Consider the following 20081-nt stretch of genomic DNA (forward strand, 5'->3'; position numbering starts at 1 on the left):
AATAGCTTTGCACTTCTAATGACCTATCAGAGCATCAAAATATTTTAGAGACAGATAGTTAACAATTAACTTCTCTTTTAAAGATGGGGAACTGAGGAACAGGGAAGTCAAATGCCTTACCCATAGTCAAACAAAAAGTCTGTGTCAGAGTTGGAAACAGAACTCAGTACCATTATCATAATGATAACAGAAGACCAAATCAGAGATTTCTCCCCATTTGCGCCCCCCCCCCCCAGAGAAGACACATATTCAGGGTGTTTGAGACAGCCTCACTCACTGGTAAGAGTTAAGGGATACTTCAGAGATTACCTTTATACAATTTAATATGTTTCAGTCAGCTAATAAGAGCAGGATTACTGCAAATCACTCTACAGTTAGGTACGATGACACCGGGTTACATGGAAGACAGGCTGGGACATATCTTTGATACTGAAACTTTTGTAACAATAATTATGCCCAAATTTATAGTTTATAGAAATTAACTATCAGATAATTAATCCTGACGTCCTAATCTCCTATGGGTTATGTAAACTGGTACTTTTACATCCAGTTCACAAATTAGGAAACTTGGAAACAGAGGCTAAGTGCCTTGCACAATGCCAAACAAGTAGTTAGTAGTGGAGTCAGAATTAGAATCCATGTAGCAGGAGTTCCTAACTACCAGTCCTGTGCTGTAACTATTACACAACTCTGTTGCACTAATGAGACTGTCTCTGTCTGTTCTACTTAGCACTCAAACGATAGTGGCAAGTAACCCACAATTCCAGAAGGGTGTAACGGTGTTGCAGACATCATATTGATTACACAGGGTCATATATCAAATATTCTAATCTACAAGCTGATCAGTTATTTATTTATATATATATAAATTAAGAACATGCCTTACTTTGGAAATTATGAAAACTGAGTTCTTATCCATGTATTACAATGTGCTTGGTGTGGTTACAATGATATGGGCACTATCCTATTTCATAACTCCTGCTAATCACAGACAGTGGGATTGATTTGTAATGGTACCTTGGGGCAGGTTCTCTTCTTGCACAATTCAGGTCACATAAGGGCATATAGGGATGGGCAAGGGGCATGACAGAGAAATTCTCCACTATGGCAATCCTCCATTGACATAAGGTCCATTAAATTACCCTACTGCAGTAACAGATCCTAGAGCTGCCTACACAGTGCTATGCATCATCAGCATTGGGCTGTCTCAGAGAATCAGGGAGCTGGAACTGGCACCCCCTGCTATGTCACAGAAGAAAATCAGCTCCACTGTCTCAGAATCAGAAGCACTAAATTAGCCTCAGAAGTGATGGGATTTCCAGATTGCAAATGATGTATTTCTAATGTAAGGGTAAATATTAGGCTCTCAGTGTTATGAACATTCTGTTTTCATTTGTACAAATATACTTTTATTTTCATTTCTCAACTATAAGAAAGTAGCTTGTGGTAATACATACCATAAGGAAAGCTACTTCTGGATACAGTTTGATTTTGTGGGTGCTATGATATAACTGATTCCTAACCTTGAGGTCATCTGCCATTCCCTATGCCACACTAGTTCTGACCAGTGTCTCTTGCAGCATTACTGAAGGATGGTGATTTCAATTTCTCTTTGCCCACAACTCTGTACCAAATCACTTACCCACTTCCTGAAGGTCAGAATTCAATTTCGCTCATCCAATACTGTATGATTAATCACTTCAGTCTTTCGTTCAACTTCACAAACTCCCAATAAACTTATATGCAAGGCATTTTACGTAACGTCTCTGGGGAGATTAGGCTGGGGCTGAGAGATCAGGACTGAAATTTATTATTTAATACATTCATTGCAGAGATCAGATGCCCCAAGCAGGATCAGGGCTCCGTTATGCTAGGTACCGTACAAACACACATGAAGACTAAGCCAATGGCCCCAAAGAGTCTTAGGCCCTGAGAAATGAATGGGCACATCCTTGCACCCACCTGGTACCCCACTGACTTCATATTCTACGTAACCCATATGAATCTATTTTATTTTTAACAAAACAGAAGTAAAATAGACGATCTGATGATATAACTATAAATCACCAGTGATTAAATCAGTGCACTATTTTAAAATACAATTGGGTACAAAGAACAGGAAGGCTATTTATTAGATTGATAAAAATAGTTTTTAATAGTAAGGGCCAAATCATGACCCAGCCTATGCACCCGTGCTAGGCCATGAGGATGGGTAAAACCATCCCTACTTAACCCCCGTGTGGCATTCCTGAACCTTGAGTCTGGATCTCTAGGGGTAAGCATGTGTTGCAAGCCCATTACTTCCCCAGAGCACGAGGCATGAGAGAGGTGGAGAGTGGACCAGCTCTTCTGGTCAGTGTGAGTTAATGGTACTACTCGGGTCACTGGTATGTGAGGGAAGCAGATTGCTGTGCATATAGCGCAAGAGGAACTAGGGAAGGCATGTACATTTCTGAAGCATAATTACTTCCCTGTGCTGTTGTTCATTGGGTGCTACACCTATACACTGCCCCCCCCAAAGAGTAGACTACACGTACAGAATTTATTTTTTTTAACCTAAAATAAATGTTTCTGTAAAACATGTCAAATAAATTAGAAATAATCCCATAAACAGAGCAAAATATCATATAACATGTTTGAGAAATACTTTTGTTACTTCACTGCTATTTAATAATTGTTAGCACAACTATTAAAATCATATCTTTTTACAGGTCTTCGGGGGTGGAAAAACCCTCAAATCAACCTTTTTAATATGATGTTTATGGCATTATTCATCATCCTGAAAAATAATCTCCCACCTGAAGGATACTGCAGAGAAGTAAAATTGATTTCTTTCTTTTGATAAATAAAAGTAAAGCTACATTCCTCCAATTTCAGGAACATTTATGATAGCAGTGCAATTTTACTGCTGTCCTTCAGTATCTGTCAACATTTCCACTATAAACATGGCTGACAAAATTCACACTGGGGCAAAATTTAAATTCTCAGCCTAAAAATAAAAATAGGAAAATTGGCTGATGCCTTTTAACATGATAGACATTCAGAAGAGGCAAGTTTCAAACACTTTTTGAGTACCACAAATTTTAACATCTTTGGCTTTTTATTTTTCCAACTGAAATTTTGCAGTTCATTAGTTTTTAATGTGGATAAATGCCTATGGGCACTCTGATACGAAAATATAAGCAATGCATTTTAACAACAGCAATTGCAGATGTATAGCTTCTTGCAACAAACATCTCTTACATTTTTTAGGCCTCTGCTGTATCCATGGCAATTCAATTAATACCACAATGTGTCTGAAGTTTGTTCCACTGTGCAAAAACCATTTTAGAGAATCTCTGCTTACTGCTGATTGACACATCACCATTACTGTAAGCTAAATAGAAAAATAGCAATAATTCATAATTGTAGGTTTACATAAAAGAATTACAACTGTTAGAAAGATTATTATGTAAAAAGGTGGTAATGATCTAACTTAAATTGACAAAAACCAAAATATTCAAAGGTGGAAATAAAACAGACCAGACTTGTTGCGAGGGTTCTATTGGCGTTTGCTACAGTGTCCAGATGTCCCAATAAAATCGGGACTGTCCCGATATTTAACTCTTTGTCCTGCATCCTGACCTATGTACAATCAGGACACCACTTGTTCCAATATTATAAGTTGCCAAATGTCCAGTTGGTGCGGAGCTGGTTCTGCACATCTCCCTCTTGGTGCTAGCTGCAGGGATGGCCAGGTGGGCTCTGTGTGTGCTGCCCCTGCCATGACCGCCTGCTCCGCAGCTCCTATTGGCCAGGAACTGCGGCCAATGGGAGTTGTGGGGGTGGTGCCTGTGGGAGAGACAGCATGCACAGCTGCCTGGCCGAGCCTCTGCCTAGGACCCAGAGGGAGATGTCACCACTTCTGGGCAGCCGCCTGAGGTAAGTGCCCAGAGCCCACACCCCCTCCCACACCAAACTCCCTCCCCACGCCCCAACCCCCTGCCCCAGCTCTGAAACCCCACCTTTGTGGTGGGAGCTGGGGCCGTGCATCCCCAACCCATGGCATGTGGCGGGGGCTGGAGCTGAGGCGGTGCGCTCCTGACCTATGGCTTGCAGTAGGGGCCGGGCCGTGCGCCCCTGACCCGCAGCTTGCGGCAGGGACTAGGTCGTGCACCACTAACCCATGATGGGGGACAGAGCTGGGGCCGTGTGCCCCCAACCTGCAGCAGGGGCCTTGGCAGGGTCTGTGCACCCCCAACACGCAGCTTCCTCGGGTTGGGCGCCCTCCTTCCCCATGGCTCCAGTGGGCGCTGTGAGCCTGTAGCTGCCCCTCCCTCTCCCATGTGTCCCGATATTTTATTCTTGCCATCTGGTCACCCTAGCATCTGCTGGCAAAAATCAGTTTCTTGGCTTCTCCTGGCTGAAAGTGTGCACAAGGATAGGGTGCACAAGTATAAGCTGCCCAAAACGCAAGCTCTTCCAGGAAGCAAGAGTTTGCTGGCAGCTCCCACACAGTGAGCAGGGAAACAGCATGCAGGAGATGAGCTCCACCACTGCATATCTCTGGGTAATCTCCCCCAGTACGACACCTAAGGAGCCCTCTGCCCCAGTTTAAATTAGCCTTCCCCTGACATAGGCAGAACCCATGCTCATCTTTCCCCCAGGATGAATCCTTGCTCAGGTCCTGCTCAAGTCACCCTGTTGATCTTGAGTATAATGTTTGATATTCTGTTATTTCAAAAACTCTAAGAAAAGTGGGTGATCTTAAATCTCATATGAGCTGCAATACAGGCACAATGGCATGTATTGTGTATGCGGTTTCAACTCTGACTCTGAATTTCCTGACTTTTGTCCAGTTAAAACAGCTGCTTAATGTTATCTTTACACAACGTTTTGTGAGAATATACATATCTGTACAGTTACTTAAAGTTAAGAATCATCACAACTACAGCAGTGTATCAAAACAAACATTTGTTTTGTTCTCCAGTCCTCCTGTGTTGGTTACTTACACAACTACTGACAGGTTGAGATTACCATGCTGGAACCTATTTTCATGTGACAGCCGCAGTGCAGATACTTGTCGATATACTGGTGCTGAATGTTAATCAACGCTACAGTCTAGAAACAATTGCCAGCTACGTCACCTATCACCAGAATGAACAGCTAAGCCTTGACTTAATTACCTTATCATGTGCCACATGCTTTCTGCTGAAATGGATAGACAGCACTAAGAAATATAGTGGGGGATAAAATAATTATAAACTAATAAGAATGTTCAAAATTAATGATAAATACAGCTCCAGGCATCAGTTATGGTTCTCATGTCTTTCTTCATTTACACCTTTTTTAATACTGTCCAAAAGAGATTCTGATCATTTATATAAGAACTAAACAGCAAAACAGTCTATGAATAAAATATATTTAACAATGTAATGTGAAGTGTGGACAGGACACAGAAGCATAGATATTTGTCCTCCAGTTTCAATATTCAATACAGTACTGATTTTATTAGAAAACTCTTCCACATAGACCAACTTTTCTAGAAGATCAGCAAAACATTTTTAATAGGTGAACACAAATTTATTTTTCATATACTGATACTCTAAGCTAAATCTTGGATAGTTCAAACTTCAATAAACAGATTGAAAACAGGTACATCTCTGATGCTATTCAATCAACATGCACAAAATCATGTTTCCTGTTAAATAAACACTCCTTTTTTGCCCTACAAACAATGAATGCTTGGTCTTACAACAATCATCAGGTAGCCTCTTAGAAAGAAAGAAAGAAAGAAAGAAAGAAAGAAAGAAAGAAAGAAAGAAAGAAAGAAAGAAAGAAAGAAAGAAAGAAAGAAAGAAAGAAAGAAAGAAAGAAAGAAAGAAAGAAAGAAAGAAAGAAAGAAAGAAAGAAAGAAAGAAAGAAAGAAAGAAAGAAAGAAAGGCAATGAGACAATTAAAATAGCATAATAATTAGTTGTTTGCTCAATATGTTAAATACTTTTTAATTAAGGTACATGTAAATCTAACATTCAGATACAGAAAGAAGAAATGCTGAACACGATGTTCATAGAGAAGTCTTACTAGCTCTTTGCTAACCTTTTATCTTTGTTTTTTAATTGATGATGAAGTCAATTAATCACTGTTGGAGAGACAGGAGGCTATATACAAGAGTTTCAAATCAACCCGTGGGATAGTACCACATATAGTTCTCTGACCAAAGCTTCCTTCCTTCCATCTATAAAATTTCTCCCCAAAAATAAAGTTCATCATGTTTTTGTGCCAGATGTCACTTTCAACAGATTCTCTTATAATGATCAAAATATTATATATATAATATATATTTTAATGCACTGCTATATGCTGAGCCTGGTTATTTACACAGAACACAAGTTCTAATGTAGTTATCACAAGTTATCCTAGCACCAATCATTCAGAGGCATGTTAATTATCCGTGAGAAAAAATAGCTTGCTGTCAAGAAAACCCTTCTTGAGATTTGAATAAAATTTGCACGAGATCTCAAGAGAAGCTGACATAAATAAACAAAGTATGTGTTAAAATTAACACATTAAATGCAATTATTAAAATACATACAGGGTACTTTTAGCCTTAACAGTTTACAGGTATATCTTAAAACCAGCCACTGAACAACTGCTATGACTGAATCTGGATGGTATGAAGGTAAGTAAGTAACTTGGAACTTTACATAAACGAGTAAAGCAACAACATAAACAATATGATGATTATGTGAATAATGAACTGCACATATTACCCAGTTCAAAGAAAAATAAAACAGTCTGATAACAAAATAATTTACTGCTAATATTACAGTATCTGCATTTTTAAAAAGAACCAAATTAGACGTAATCAAACCTCAAATGAATGTGTAATTAAAAATGTTTTAAAATAGACTTAATTTTACTTTATTTTTCATCATTAAATTTTACTTCCAAATTAATTTCTTTTACTACATAATCTGTTTAAATACTAATGCCTCTAGATTACATACAAGTCACAATTAAAAAACAAAATTAAATATATACCATTCCTAATATCACATTCATTTATTTAAATATGGTTTTAGGGATAGTTCCATTCTATTTTACAAGGGATCCAAAGACTACATATGTGTGTGCATATATACATACACATAAACATACACACACGGACAGTTACTGCACTCATGATACACAAATACACACCCTGCAAATACACATTAAAATAGTAAGATTAAAAAAAAATAAAATTACTATTTTAAAGTCTATTTTACTGTTATCAAAGATTTAAAAATTAAAAGTATATTTAGAGAAGAATGATTTTTCCATTTAATTTTCCAAGTTCTGAAAAGTGTTCTTTATGCAACAGCGTTAGATATCTATGATTATGGGTGTATATATGTGAATGAACGAATAAATCCTTAACCCACCATATCTTTTTCTCCAGTTTGCAAGCTGTCACCCGTGAAAAGTATGGTGTAGATGATAGGATGATACTGTACCTGATTGGCTCTGGAGGTGGTCATGGGATCAGATGGAGAGGACTTGGTGGTAGTTGGGGAAGATGGCAATGTCTGGGAACAAAGCAGTTCAGGAGCAAATCAACCTTTACAAGCCTTAGACTGAACAGTTAAAAAATAAACAAACAAAAGTAATGTAACCAGAAAAATAAAATTAAAATAAAGCCTAAGACTAAAATCTTTCTCCTACTCATTGGAACTTAATGGAATTTAAGGTCAATTGAATAAATAAGTAATGCATGTAAATATGCATGCATATGTGTATAAAAACAAATTCATGACTTGAAATCAAGATGATGAGCAGGGGGTTGGACTAGATGACCTCCTGAGGTCCCTTCCAACCCTGATATTCTATGATTCTATGGTGAACTCACATAAATACTAAAAGATATGCTGACCACATGAATATTTTCTTTTCCCGCTCCTCTTCTTGGGGTACATAAAAAGACTAAAGCAAATACAAATTCCAGCAAGTTCAATGAGCACACTAAAACTTTCTATCAGCAAACAAGGCTAGTGCTGGGAAGAAGTGGTGACGTTTACTTTGGCATTAAATTATTCACCCACTCTGTATGCTGACTATATCCCACAAACTGAATTTCATAATATTTTATCCATATCCAAAACAATTAAAATGGCAGCTATTGAAGATTTTTAACAATAAAAGAAACTGCTAAAATATTCACTGATTTTTTTTTAATCAAGAGCCATGTGTGAAAAATGTAAACATCAATCTTATGATGGATGAACATGCAACTAATGGCATCACATCAATTTACTATGATATATTTATCATTAGTGTTCAAAGATCATTAATTTAATAAGGGCAAAGGTTAGTAATGCAGCCCCAGCCTGCGTTCAAAATTAACACAAAAAAGAATTAGAAGTCATATTTATTGATATGTTTTTTCCTAAATATACATATACTTAACATTAATACTTGAACACGTTATCAAAAAGCACTGCTCTATTTAAAATGTACATGTTTATATACATAGCTCTCAAACACATTAGTTCTTAATAGAGTAACTATTTTATATAAATGTAGTGAGAATGTCAGACTTCCGTTTTCAAGACATAATATACAATACCCATTCAGATCAGACTTTCTTGAACATCTCTACAATGTTCAAATATCTTAGAAAATCTGAATGTACACCAATATTAGTGAGAGAAATAAGAACTTAAAAACTGTAGAAAAGGGTTGCCAACCTTCCAGGATTGTCCTGGAGTATCCAGAAATTAAAGATTAACTTTTAATTAAAGATTATGGCATGTGATGAAACCTCCAGGAACATGTCCAAACAAAACTGGCAACCCTAGTGCCTAATATCATCATACAACTATTAATCAGAACTACTTTGAAATAAAGCAAAACTTGTAAACTTTCAGAATTTTTGGTATTTGCATTTATTTATAGTCCTAAAAAGTATAACCCATATTTTTAAAAGGGTGTACGTACTTTAGCACTAACAAAACCCCATAATGCATGTGCGAACATTGGGATTGTATGTATGCAGAAAGTTATATGCAATAGGAGAATACTGGCTTGAAGATATGCATCAGGCATTTTGTGCATACAGTGTTGAATATTAGGCCTATATGCAGAGCAATGTAGAGCTCTTTATTTTACATTTTCAGAATATATTTGTAAATAAAGCCATCAGAAAAGCAATAGAATTTTTAATAAACAAACAGGCTCCTATTTCATACCTTCAACTCACCATAAACAAAAAGAATTTATCCCAAGCATCAGCTAGGGCTTTATCAAAAGGCTTCTAACACAGCACATATTGCCATGTGCTCCCTGAAAAATAATAGGCCTCTGCTAAATTATGTAAACCTGGAGAAACCAGGAGATATTGTAAAGAAAAACAGATCAATTGTTAAGTATTCTCCCACATCTTTCTCTATAGTATATGGCTTTGTTTGTCATACATCTTTGTTTGGCATAGAACTATTTTTAAAAGGAATTGTGGATTTTACCAGAGCTAATGGTGGTCAATTACACCAATGCAACCCTTCTGGTTTAATGAGGTTTCATAAATGTAACTTAAGGCAAAATTTCATCCGAAGTTGTGGATCATAATGCACTGATTTCCATCAGTCTAGTTAAAAGTCTACCTTACCACTATAAACAGGATGGGGTTGGGGAGGTGGGGAGTAAAAAGGCTGTAACCCATCATTCCAAAAGTGTCCTGTAATAAACTGAATATTAAAGTTCTCGGCCTAAAATGTATTTAAAGAACAAAATACATTTTACAGACACTTCAGAATTCAAGATGAGGATTAGACTTTTTCACTACCAGCCTCAATTGTAATATTTCTGGAATCTGATGGTTTGTGTCATCAACATTAATTTGTGTGTGTTTTGTTTTTTTATATTCTAAAACTAATTAATCAGAAGAAAAAAGAGGATTTAAAACAGCTGTCATGGAGAGAATTCAGCAAGTACAACTATTGCATTTATGTGGAAATAGGAACAATTTAATACTGGGAAATACCCCATTTACCAGTAGCACAGGTTACACAAAACAGCTGGAATATACACAATTCTTATTTAACAAGAACATTCACCTTCCTGAAAGCAGAAAAAATTTGGCAGTGGAAAAAAAGGAATGCTAACATTTCGTGTATTCGAACGGTATACTGAACCTACCAGAACATTACCTATAATAGAAGCACTCCACTATTTTATTTTCTCAAAAACTTCTTTATGATACAATGAAAAGAGGTCAGAACAGTTGAATACAAAACAATTGTTAATAAACAAGCATCAAAATGGGCATAAACATTTTTTCATAAACACACACACACACCACTGACAAAATATTCAAAATTATGTATAGCAAATTGCTTTTCAAATCAAAGTGTTTTGTGTCTGAGGCAGGGGCTGTTTCTGTGGTTGCTGGCATAACCACTATTTTCTTTTTCATTGAATAGTACAGTAAATAATGCAAGAAACTAATGCATGTCCTCACAGAAACAAGATTTCTTAACTCATGCAGTCTCTATTTTTGTCAAATATGTTTCAATTAAAAAATGAGCCTGATTCTGTACCATTAAGATCCATGGGATTGGGACTAGATTCTAAATTTGTACATTGTGCATATTTTCTAGCCATTTTCCCTTGCTCAATCCTCTTTAACTCCAGTTGTTTTTCAGGTCACATATCCCGCAAGTGCATTAGGGAGAAAAGGTCACTTACAAACCGGATAACACAGTTTAATAAAGATTTCACACATGTGCATAATATATAATCAGATAGCACTTTTTTAGACATACAAACAAAACCTCTTTCATCACCACCAAAATAAACCAATACAATTCTCTTTAAATAACATAAATATTATATGTATTTATGTGAACCATCTATTTATTTCCTCATGAATACAACTGCGAATAAGAATTTTCAGAAAGAAAGAGGCAAGTTGGTGGGTTTTGTTTTTTGGGTTACTTTACAAATCATTTCCTTTCATATTAATGGAAACTATGTTTCATCTATATGTCTTGAAATGCCTTATAAGAAATCTGTGAAATATACTTTTAGACAGAATTGCTTATTAATGAAAGTTGGAAATGATTCAGTTTTGAATTACTATACAGTGTAGAATAATTTTAAAAACTTAGTGAGGATTTTGCATTAGGCAAGCACTTGAATTTAGAAGTTATTAGGCTTCTGGGAATGAGAATTATAGAGTGATTAGAAATTATAAAATGATTTTACATTAAGGAGTCTCAGTTTTCAAGACTGAAAAATTCGTATTATTACCAAAGCTCGCCAGTAATTATAGGCTGCCCTCTAGCAAGGCTATAGTAAAAGGCCAGTCAGAATTTCTCCTCTACACCATATTTAAGAGCTTACAAAATTTTTAAGCAAGCTAAAACTTCACTAACAATGTCCAAGCCAGAATGATTTTTTTGTCTTTGTTCACACATTTTATGGCCTTTCTTATATTTTATGTTTAGAGGTAATAGATATTTTTGTGCTCCTAGAACAGAGTGATTCCAAAATTAAAAAGTAAAAAAGGTTTACTGACCAACAGCCAGATTCTGCCTGACACACACAAGAGTGTGCAGCATTTAGGGAGAATACAAGAAGCATTTTCATCCTTAGGTGGCTCACACAGAACTGCAGTTGTTCTGAGAGACTTCTCTCTCTCTCCCTGTCCCTCAAGGTGCATAACATCCTAAAGTAGGTAGGAGGAAGACAGAGCGGTAACACACTGATACTTCACACCCTTGAGCAAGGAGTTGGCTGGCTACAGCAGTGGGTGCACTCCCTTTGTGTTCAGGGAGGCCTCTGAGATTTCTTCCTGAGGTGGGGCGTCTCCACAGTTCACTTAATGCTGAGGTGTGCCTAACTGGCACACTCTTGTCCTAAATATTATTTAAAAAATAAGATTAAATATTTACCTGCCAGATCACAAGTATTCTACTGAATACTTAAACTGTTAACTGTTCAGTACTTTAACTCTTAGTGCCATACTAGGTGGGTTTTTGTTTGTTTTTATAATGAAGGAGGAAGGGGGAAAAAGGCAGAAAATTAAATAATAACATACCACAGTTAAACAATGGTAAAGCTATGACAACACCACAAAGAAATAGGACATTCAAATTTAAAGCTGAAACTCCATGCAGTTGACCACTTTGTAGTTGGCTATGGCAGGGCTTGCCAAACAATGGTGACCTTGCATAACACGAGGTTAAAGACCGACTGAGTTTCAGCCTTTTTTAAAGTCCTAACTTTTAAGCAACATTAAAATAATGTGAATCTACTTTCTGTGGTTTAATTTTAAATTGCTTAAATCAACAGGTCTGTTTTTGCACTTTTTTACTATCATTTTGCATTCCATTGCTGATGAAAATTAAGGGCAGAATAGCTTTAGCACTAAAGCCAGCCAAGGGACAAAGCTGCTGTGCAAGATTCCACCACATCACTGTGCTGGAGGACCTGAAAGACTGGCTTAGTATGCTTTCTACAGTGCCAGAATGGGTCTCCCCTGCAACTGCTCACTTTGCAGTTTATTATTTTTTTAATCTATTACAAACTCTTAATGTGTGACTCTAGTGAGGCAACATAATAATCATGAAGTATCTTTAAAAGTTAGGGTCTGTTGTGTAAATACGTAACTATAGATTTTTAAAAGCTTGTTTTTATTAAGCAATAATTAAGATTAGGTAATTAATTACAGTCCAGAGCATAGAGAAGTTAGTCTGCTGATATTACCATTTGAAGATCTGACTTCCCACTGCATTGTACCTTTGTAACTCCACAAAGTGGGTGTAAAGCACTTCCCTTCTGAGCTGGCAGTGTTTCACCACCCACTTTGCACTCAATCTGGACTAATGTAAATAACTATGCAGGGTGCAAGGCAAGGGAGAAAGAAGACCAAAGTTAATATATGCAGACAGACATTTATGAAAGATTTTAAAATGCTGTCCTATCCTTGACTTTCACTTTACATGGCAAAAATGAAGATTAGTAGTTATCCAAAGGGGATAGCATAAAAAATAAAAAGCTCTTGGGAAGGGTTTATGGTCCCCCATGAGGTCCTGGTCACAAAACAAGAGAAAGTCCTGCTTTGGTACGATACCTGAAAAAGAGCATCTCATGAGCCCTTTGGGAAGAACAAGGGGCTGGGAGCATAACCATAGCAGCTGCCACTTTGCAGCACGGGAACCTCTCCAGGGCTTGGGGGGGGCGGGAAGAGACGAGAATAAAGTAAAAAAGCAGGAGTTAGCATTCTCCTCCTGCACCTGCCCCACAACCTGTTATAATAATGGAGGAAAATAGTAAGATCTAGCCCTGCTTCCTCACCCATGTCCCCCTTGGATATTCCAAAAAAACAGAGTAAGGCCATGTCTATACGTACCGTGCTGCAGTGGCGCAGTTGTACCAATGCAGCTGTGCTGCTGCAGTGTGTCTGGTGATGATGCTCTAGGACGATGGGAGAGCGCTCTCCCATTGGCATAATAAAATCAGCTCCACAAGCAGCAGAAGCTATGTCAGCAGGAGAAGCTCTTCTGTCACCGTAGCATGTGCATATGAGCACTTGTGTCTGTAATTTATGTCACTCAGAAGGTTGGTTTTTGACACCCGTGAGTGACATAAGTTATACCAACATAAGCTATGTTTACACTACTGCCTAAGTGAGCACGGAGACACTCATGATGCATATAAAAACATGGGATGAGATTTTGTGATGTGTCTGCTTAAGTAACCATTTCTTGACACTGATGTTCCTGCCAGCTTTTGCCAGGTGCCTAATTCTATAACAACAAGAGTAAATCTTTTAAAAGAAAAATCATTATGAGTGTAGTGGGGGCCAACACCAACCGCATCTGGCATCTTCTAATTTTGAGAATGTCAGGTTTCAGACCTAGATATGGCATAGAAATGCTATTAGCCTTAACAGTCAATGATCTTCTCAGAGCAACGAACAAAGATCAGATGTGCTTTCAAATACTGCTAGATCTGGCAAGGGTTGGAAGCACAGCTTTAAAGTCGTTCTATTCATACAGGAAGATCCAAGAGGATGGTAGATCGTTGATTCTTCTTCCTCCTTAAGGTATCTCAGCTGTGAAGTCACACAAGGCCAATCTTGTCTTCTTGTTCAGAGATTATGAGACACTATAGATAGGTCTTGAGGTGGGGTTGTCTGCAATCATCAGAGCCGCACACAGATTGTCTTAGATGGCTTAGATACAACAAATCTTGTATCTTGGCATGACTACATGACCCTTGCAGACAGAGATGCCAACTCTGTGGGTGCTCAGCACCCACCAGCAGCCCTGGGGAGCAGCTCCTCCCTCTCCCTCCCAGCGCTCCCGCCTGCTGTGATCAGCTGTTCAGCAGCGTGCAGGAGGTGCTGTGGTGGAGGGGGAGGAGTGGGGGCAGGAAGAGGTGGGAGAAGGGGCCGGAACAGGGCAGGGACAGGAAGAAGCTGGGCAGGTGAGAACTTGGGGAAAGGGGTGGAGTGGGGGCAGGGCATGGGGCGGAGCGGGGGTCGAGCACCCCCCGGGACCTGGGGAAGTCAGAGCCTCTGTTTGAGGTCCCTTCTAACCCTATGATTCTCTGATAACACTTAGCTCTATATTTATATTTCTCGTTTGACCAAGATGGAATTATTTCCATACATTCTCATTGTCTGCAGATATGGGGACCTGGATGACAGTCAGTTGGCTGAAGATGTATATGGATAATAAAAGGTAGTGATGCTGATTGACAGGGAGAATCTTTTTAAGGAATATGCAATGTCTACAATTACTCCACGACTTGAAGGAGTCTGCCCAGATATTATCAGAATGGCACTTCTGGACTTAGGTTGACATTTTCAAACCTGGGTGCCTAAAGTCAGGTTCCTAAATCCGTATTTAGGAACCAAAACAAAAGTAGACTTTTTTCAAAGATGACGAGCCCCAGTATCTCCCACTGACTTCAGTTTTATTTAGGAAAATAAATATGTATTTAAGAGCCTGTGTTTAGGCATTCAGGTTTAATCATTTTGGTAACAGACTCTGGGGCAAAGATTTTCAAAAACAGAAGCCCAAAGTTTGGCACCCACAATTAGGCTGCTAAACAAGATCCCTTTTTCAAATGGGTTGAATATTCAGTAGCTGCCATTATAAGTACTGAATTAATTTTAGGGTCCTATGTTTTTAACAACTTGGCCTGGATTTCCAGACAACAAGAGAAACTTGAAATACCGTTTTTCATCTTTGGCTGGCCAAAGGACTTCATTCTTCCCTCCTTTATTCAGAACCTACAATTGCCATCAGCAATTTTAGTGCCTCCTGGATAAGCTACAGCAACACTTACTACCTGGAAATAACTGGGAAAGGTGCTTGGAAGCTCAGCAAGTGCAGAAAGCAACAGTACATCTTCTGAACCAGGTGGACTGGCAAGAACATATCACACCGATGTTCAGACTCTACAAAAGAGGTCAGTCACTTTTCAGGCAAAATTCAAGATATTCAATACCATCCACAAAGCTCTAAACAGCTTAGAGTCCAACTGCTCAAGGGACCTCCTCTCTGAACCCACCACACCACCTGCAATTTGTCTGAAAACTTGAGAAATCAAGCCTATATAAGTGAGGCTTGAGGGTGGGGAGACATTCAGAAAACCATATTGGCTGTGTGGTTTTTTTATTCAAGTGTTTTTCTAACTCTCAGCTCTGCAATTCCAAGCATTAAGCCTACAAACTTTTCTTCATCCCTGCCCTGTATAAGCAGGTTACACTGTATTGGGGCGTGGAGGCTTCCTGGGATATTTAGGGCCTAAACCTGTAATATTTTTACATATAAGCCATGTAAAATGCACCCACATATTATGGGAATGGGAGGCATACAGAGGTTTGTACAAATCAATTATAATAAGAATAATTCATAAGGTTCATCTGCACAAAGCTTTTATAGTTTATGTTTTGACTTATTATGGTCGGTTCAATAAAGTTGTAGCCCATTTGTTTCCAAACTCTGTAATGACATCAGAGTTCTAGTTCACACTTGCCTGTTATAAGATGTTACATAACCTTTATAAATTTGTTAAGCATGGGTTTTACCTATTCTTTAGATAAAAAATATTTCTACTTCAGAGAATGGATTACTTTATTCCAAATTTTATCTATGAACAAATGTGTGAGGATCACACACCTTGGTGAATAACAACATGTACATTTGTAATTTAGATTTATGAGCCAATATTTGTAGTTTAGGGATTTATCATGCAAAGGTGTTATTTGCTATAAAAGAAAAGTTGGAAATCATAATTTAACTTTGACTGTAACTGTAATACATAGATACACAAATGTATCTGTGTACACACACACATTTTACACCCACCCACCCACCCACCATATGTGATGCTACTATCCTTATGTTATAAATTTATAAAATGTGGAATCATGTCAGAAATTGTAGGACCAGATACATTATACATTGTATTTATCAGGAGTTTGACTTCCTGATCTGCAACTCTGCCTATTAATCCATCTCCCATGGACTTATTTTTAACATTCCAAACATTTGAGCTGCTTCAAACAGCTGCCATATTTTCAAATCAACCTCCAGAGAGGTGTTTCCTTCTTTTCCCACAGATAAGAAATAAAAAAAACAGTGGGGAAAAAAGGCAAAACCAAAAAAAACTTACACTCGTCTGGGGTGCAGGAGAGGCAGAATTTAATTCTGTACCACTGCCACGTTTATGGTCCAGTATCTCATGATCATATTGATTGCTTCTAGCCTTGTTAGATCATGGGACTTAAAAGTGTAAATATGCAGTAAAGCTATTTAAAAGTCTATTATAGTTATTATTTTCAGTTGCACTGCTGGTAACTAAGACACCTGACTTTACAGGGGAAGTTATATGTAAAACAGTACTTTATGTTTTTTTGTTAACTCTCTACAGCATTTCAAAATATTTTTATGTAAAATATGTAGCATATACAGAATAAATGAAGTTGTGGTATTTAGCAGCAGTCATTTGAAATGGCTTGCAGGAATAACTAGTGGTTTCATCATTCTGGAGTAATGCAGCCATCCCAAACTCATGCTAATAAAGCTTTTATAATATACCACACCATCATACACACACTCTGCATGTGTGTATGTGGGTGCACACATACACACAAACACAATGTACACAGAATAAATAAAAAGATAACGTCATTACACTTAGCTAATGTGAACTACTGTATACGACCACATCATATTCTTAATATAACAAGAATATATAGTACAAGATAGAAGAAACTTCCCTCTGAATGCCTGTTCATTTAATTTTCTTCTCTCCTCCTCCAGAAGTAACATACCAAACAAATTATAAATTTAAAGCTACCTAAATCATTGTGTTTGAGCCTTGTTAGTGGATATGTTTTTCTCAGTTTCAAATGTTCTTGGAAAATGTGACTCAATAAAAGAAGACTCTTGGATCATTATACCTTGTATGTGACTACCTTACAGTTACACAAAACGTAGTAATACTTGAAGATAAGCCAATACAAGCTTTATGCAAGGATGATAAAAATTGCATAGATTAAAATAGTTGAAAATACCTACAACAAAAAATCTTTACATTTGCAAGCATCAACTTTATGATGTAGGTCTTTTCAATGTACATAATATGACCCAAACAATCATTCAAAAATAATTTATTTTGCAACACAAGAGTGAGGATATTTGTTGGATCCATTTTTCCTGAACTGTAATAAATCTTAATGATTTACAGAGAGGCCCATATTTTAAATCTCAAATAAAACAGAAAAATGTGTTCCCTGAAACAATAAAGAAAAGAAGCATATGAAGGATACATATCATATAATGGTGTTTGAATTTATAAGATATTATGTATAAATACTGATGAGGAAAAACTGAATATAGAACAGAACTATAAGCAAAAGGAGATCAAAAAATTCGTAGAGAAAAATAAAACCACTGACATTCTCCTAAAACACATTTAATGTAAACCCTTTACATGTTAAAGATTTAAGACTCTTTATAAAAGAAATTAACTCTAAGCAGCTGATGTGCCTCTGTTTTCCCAACCAAAAACTCACTTGTTTGATGCGGTCTGGATTAACAGTGGTCTGGGGCTGCAGAATGCTGACTGGTTCTGTCTTGGCCACATTTTGAGGCATTTCACGAATCTTTTCAGCAATGAAGCCATGAACCGCATTCAGTGCTTCAACTGTTCCCTGGATCAAACACACTCGCTCTGTAGTACCTGTACAGAGAAGACCCTTATTTAGATAAATTCTTATCTTAGGCACTTCCTCATTGACTCATCAACACCTCAAAAAAACCCTGTTTTGATTTATTACCGAAAACTGATAACTAAGTATTATGAGAGGTTTCAGAGTAGCAGCCGTGTAACATTTAAAAATTCCCTTACCTGCCTGCCACAGTAAGTGTACAAATGGAAAGATAATTTCAAATGGTAACATTGTAATTATTGTCCAAGATGATCTAAAAATGATTTTGCATAGCTTCTATTTTTATTGCTCGTATATCTATGTACACGCTAGCCAATATTGGCTAGGTCCTTGCCCAGATATGGCTTAGACATAACTACAGTTACTTTTAAAGTGAATAAAAAACTGTGCATACAGTATTGTAAGTAAAAATTAAAGAAATAATGTCTCAGTTCAGATGGAAAAGAAGAGCAAGAATGAGACAACTGAACTGGATTCACAGTATTTGCCATTCAGGCCTGGTGTTGGGTTATGCTAAAATATGCTATTAAAATATAACTATTACAAGCATTAATATAACCATGTGCAAAACTAAAGATCAACATTTAAAATATTTCTGTGATCAGTAACCTGGATAGAAAATATATTGGTTTAGCCCAGCAGTTTTAAACCTTTTCAGACTGTGGACTGCAACTTAACATGGAGATTATTTTCAAGACCAATTTCTCTCTCATTCTTCACTATCCAGTCCACTTTCCATCCCACTCATGTCATACATACCAGATCCCTGTAACAACTACAACAGTTTCTTACTACATACACAAAAACAACATAAGGAAAATAGTTAATGTAGTTTCATCTGTCTTCTAATGTGATTTAGCAGCTGGAAACGATAAAAGCCAGCACCATATAATTATCCAGCTCACTACAGACCACAGTTTGAGTTCTTCTGGCTTAGACGGCTCACGTTGAACTTGCCACGTTCGAGATCTAGACTCCAGAATGACCCTTGTGCTCTTTTCAGAGTAGCAGCCATGTTAGTCTGTATCCGCAAAAAGAAAAGGAGGACTTGTGGCACCTTAGAGACTAACAAATTTATTTGAGCATAAGCTTTCATGAGCTACAGTTCACTTGTGCTCTTGTTCATCAAATCAGACAGTGCTATGAATTCCAGGAAGGATATACTCAGAAAGTCCAGTGTCCACCTGACAGTGTACGTATTTATTCTGTACATCAGAGTAACAGGTCTTTTTAAAATAAATCACATAGCCGATTCTGTACATAAGTCTTTTGTGTTCTTCTTGCCTTAAGCAAAACAGCCCTTAGATCCATTACTCACCCTGAGTCATCTTCCAGAGACTGTGAAAGAGGCATTGGGCTTCTCCTCTATAGCTTTTGTCACTTCCAACCCCACCTGTCACTCCCAACCCCACCTGTCACTCCCTCTTCACTCTTTCTCCTCCCATGAACAGCTCTTTGTCCATGTCTTCTTTCCAATCTCCAGCTATGTTGCACTTATCTATCACACACCCACCCATCCTCAAATTCAATTCCAGGCTCTCCCTCTTCCTTGCATCACAATCATCCACCCTCATCGTTGTTGACTTAAAATTCCATGTGGATGACCTGCCTGACCAGCTTTAAGTCAGAACAGGACTAGAAAGATAGAAAAGTCCCATTAAGAGGAAATTGTATTGCAACATTAGCTGTGGTGGGACTAACATGCCCCCTAAAAACAAGAGGACACTACAGCTTAGAGGAATCCCAAATACAGATCCCTGCTCACAACATCAGGATACATTTTACTTTCAGATTACAGAGGACAAAAATAATATGGACTAAAATGGTGCATAACAGCAATTGACATCTCACTTAGAAAAATGTATTTCTAC

General features: G+C 37.5%; 1 protein-coding gene across 7 annotated transcripts in view; it reads right to left on the bottom strand.

Moving 5' to 3' along the window:
• NOVA1 (NOVA alternative splicing regulator 1) overlaps window positions 1-20081 on the bottom strand; it is a 229813-nt gene that overhangs the window by 28328 nt on the left and 181404 nt on the right. For 6 of the 7 annotated variants that reach the window (XM_073348901.1, XM_073348907.1, XM_073348903.1 and 3 more), the window contains 2 exons: window positions 18055-18221; window positions 7478-7549 (listed from right to left, as the gene is read on the bottom strand). In XM_073348901.1, coding sequence (XP_073205002.1) covers window positions 7478-7549; window positions 18055-18221 — 239 coding nt within the window. The remainder of the gene's footprint in view (window positions 1-7477; window positions 7550-18054; window positions 18222-20081) is intronic. The other variant, XM_073348902.1, reaches the window with a different exon arrangement.

Source organism: Lepidochelys kempii, chromosome 6 (genome assembly GCF_965140265.1).
Source record: "Lepidochelys kempii isolate rLepKem1 chromosome 6, rLepKem1.hap2, whole genome shotgun sequence".
Taxonomy (NCBI): Eukaryota; Metazoa; Chordata; order Testudines; family Cheloniidae; genus Lepidochelys; species Lepidochelys kempii.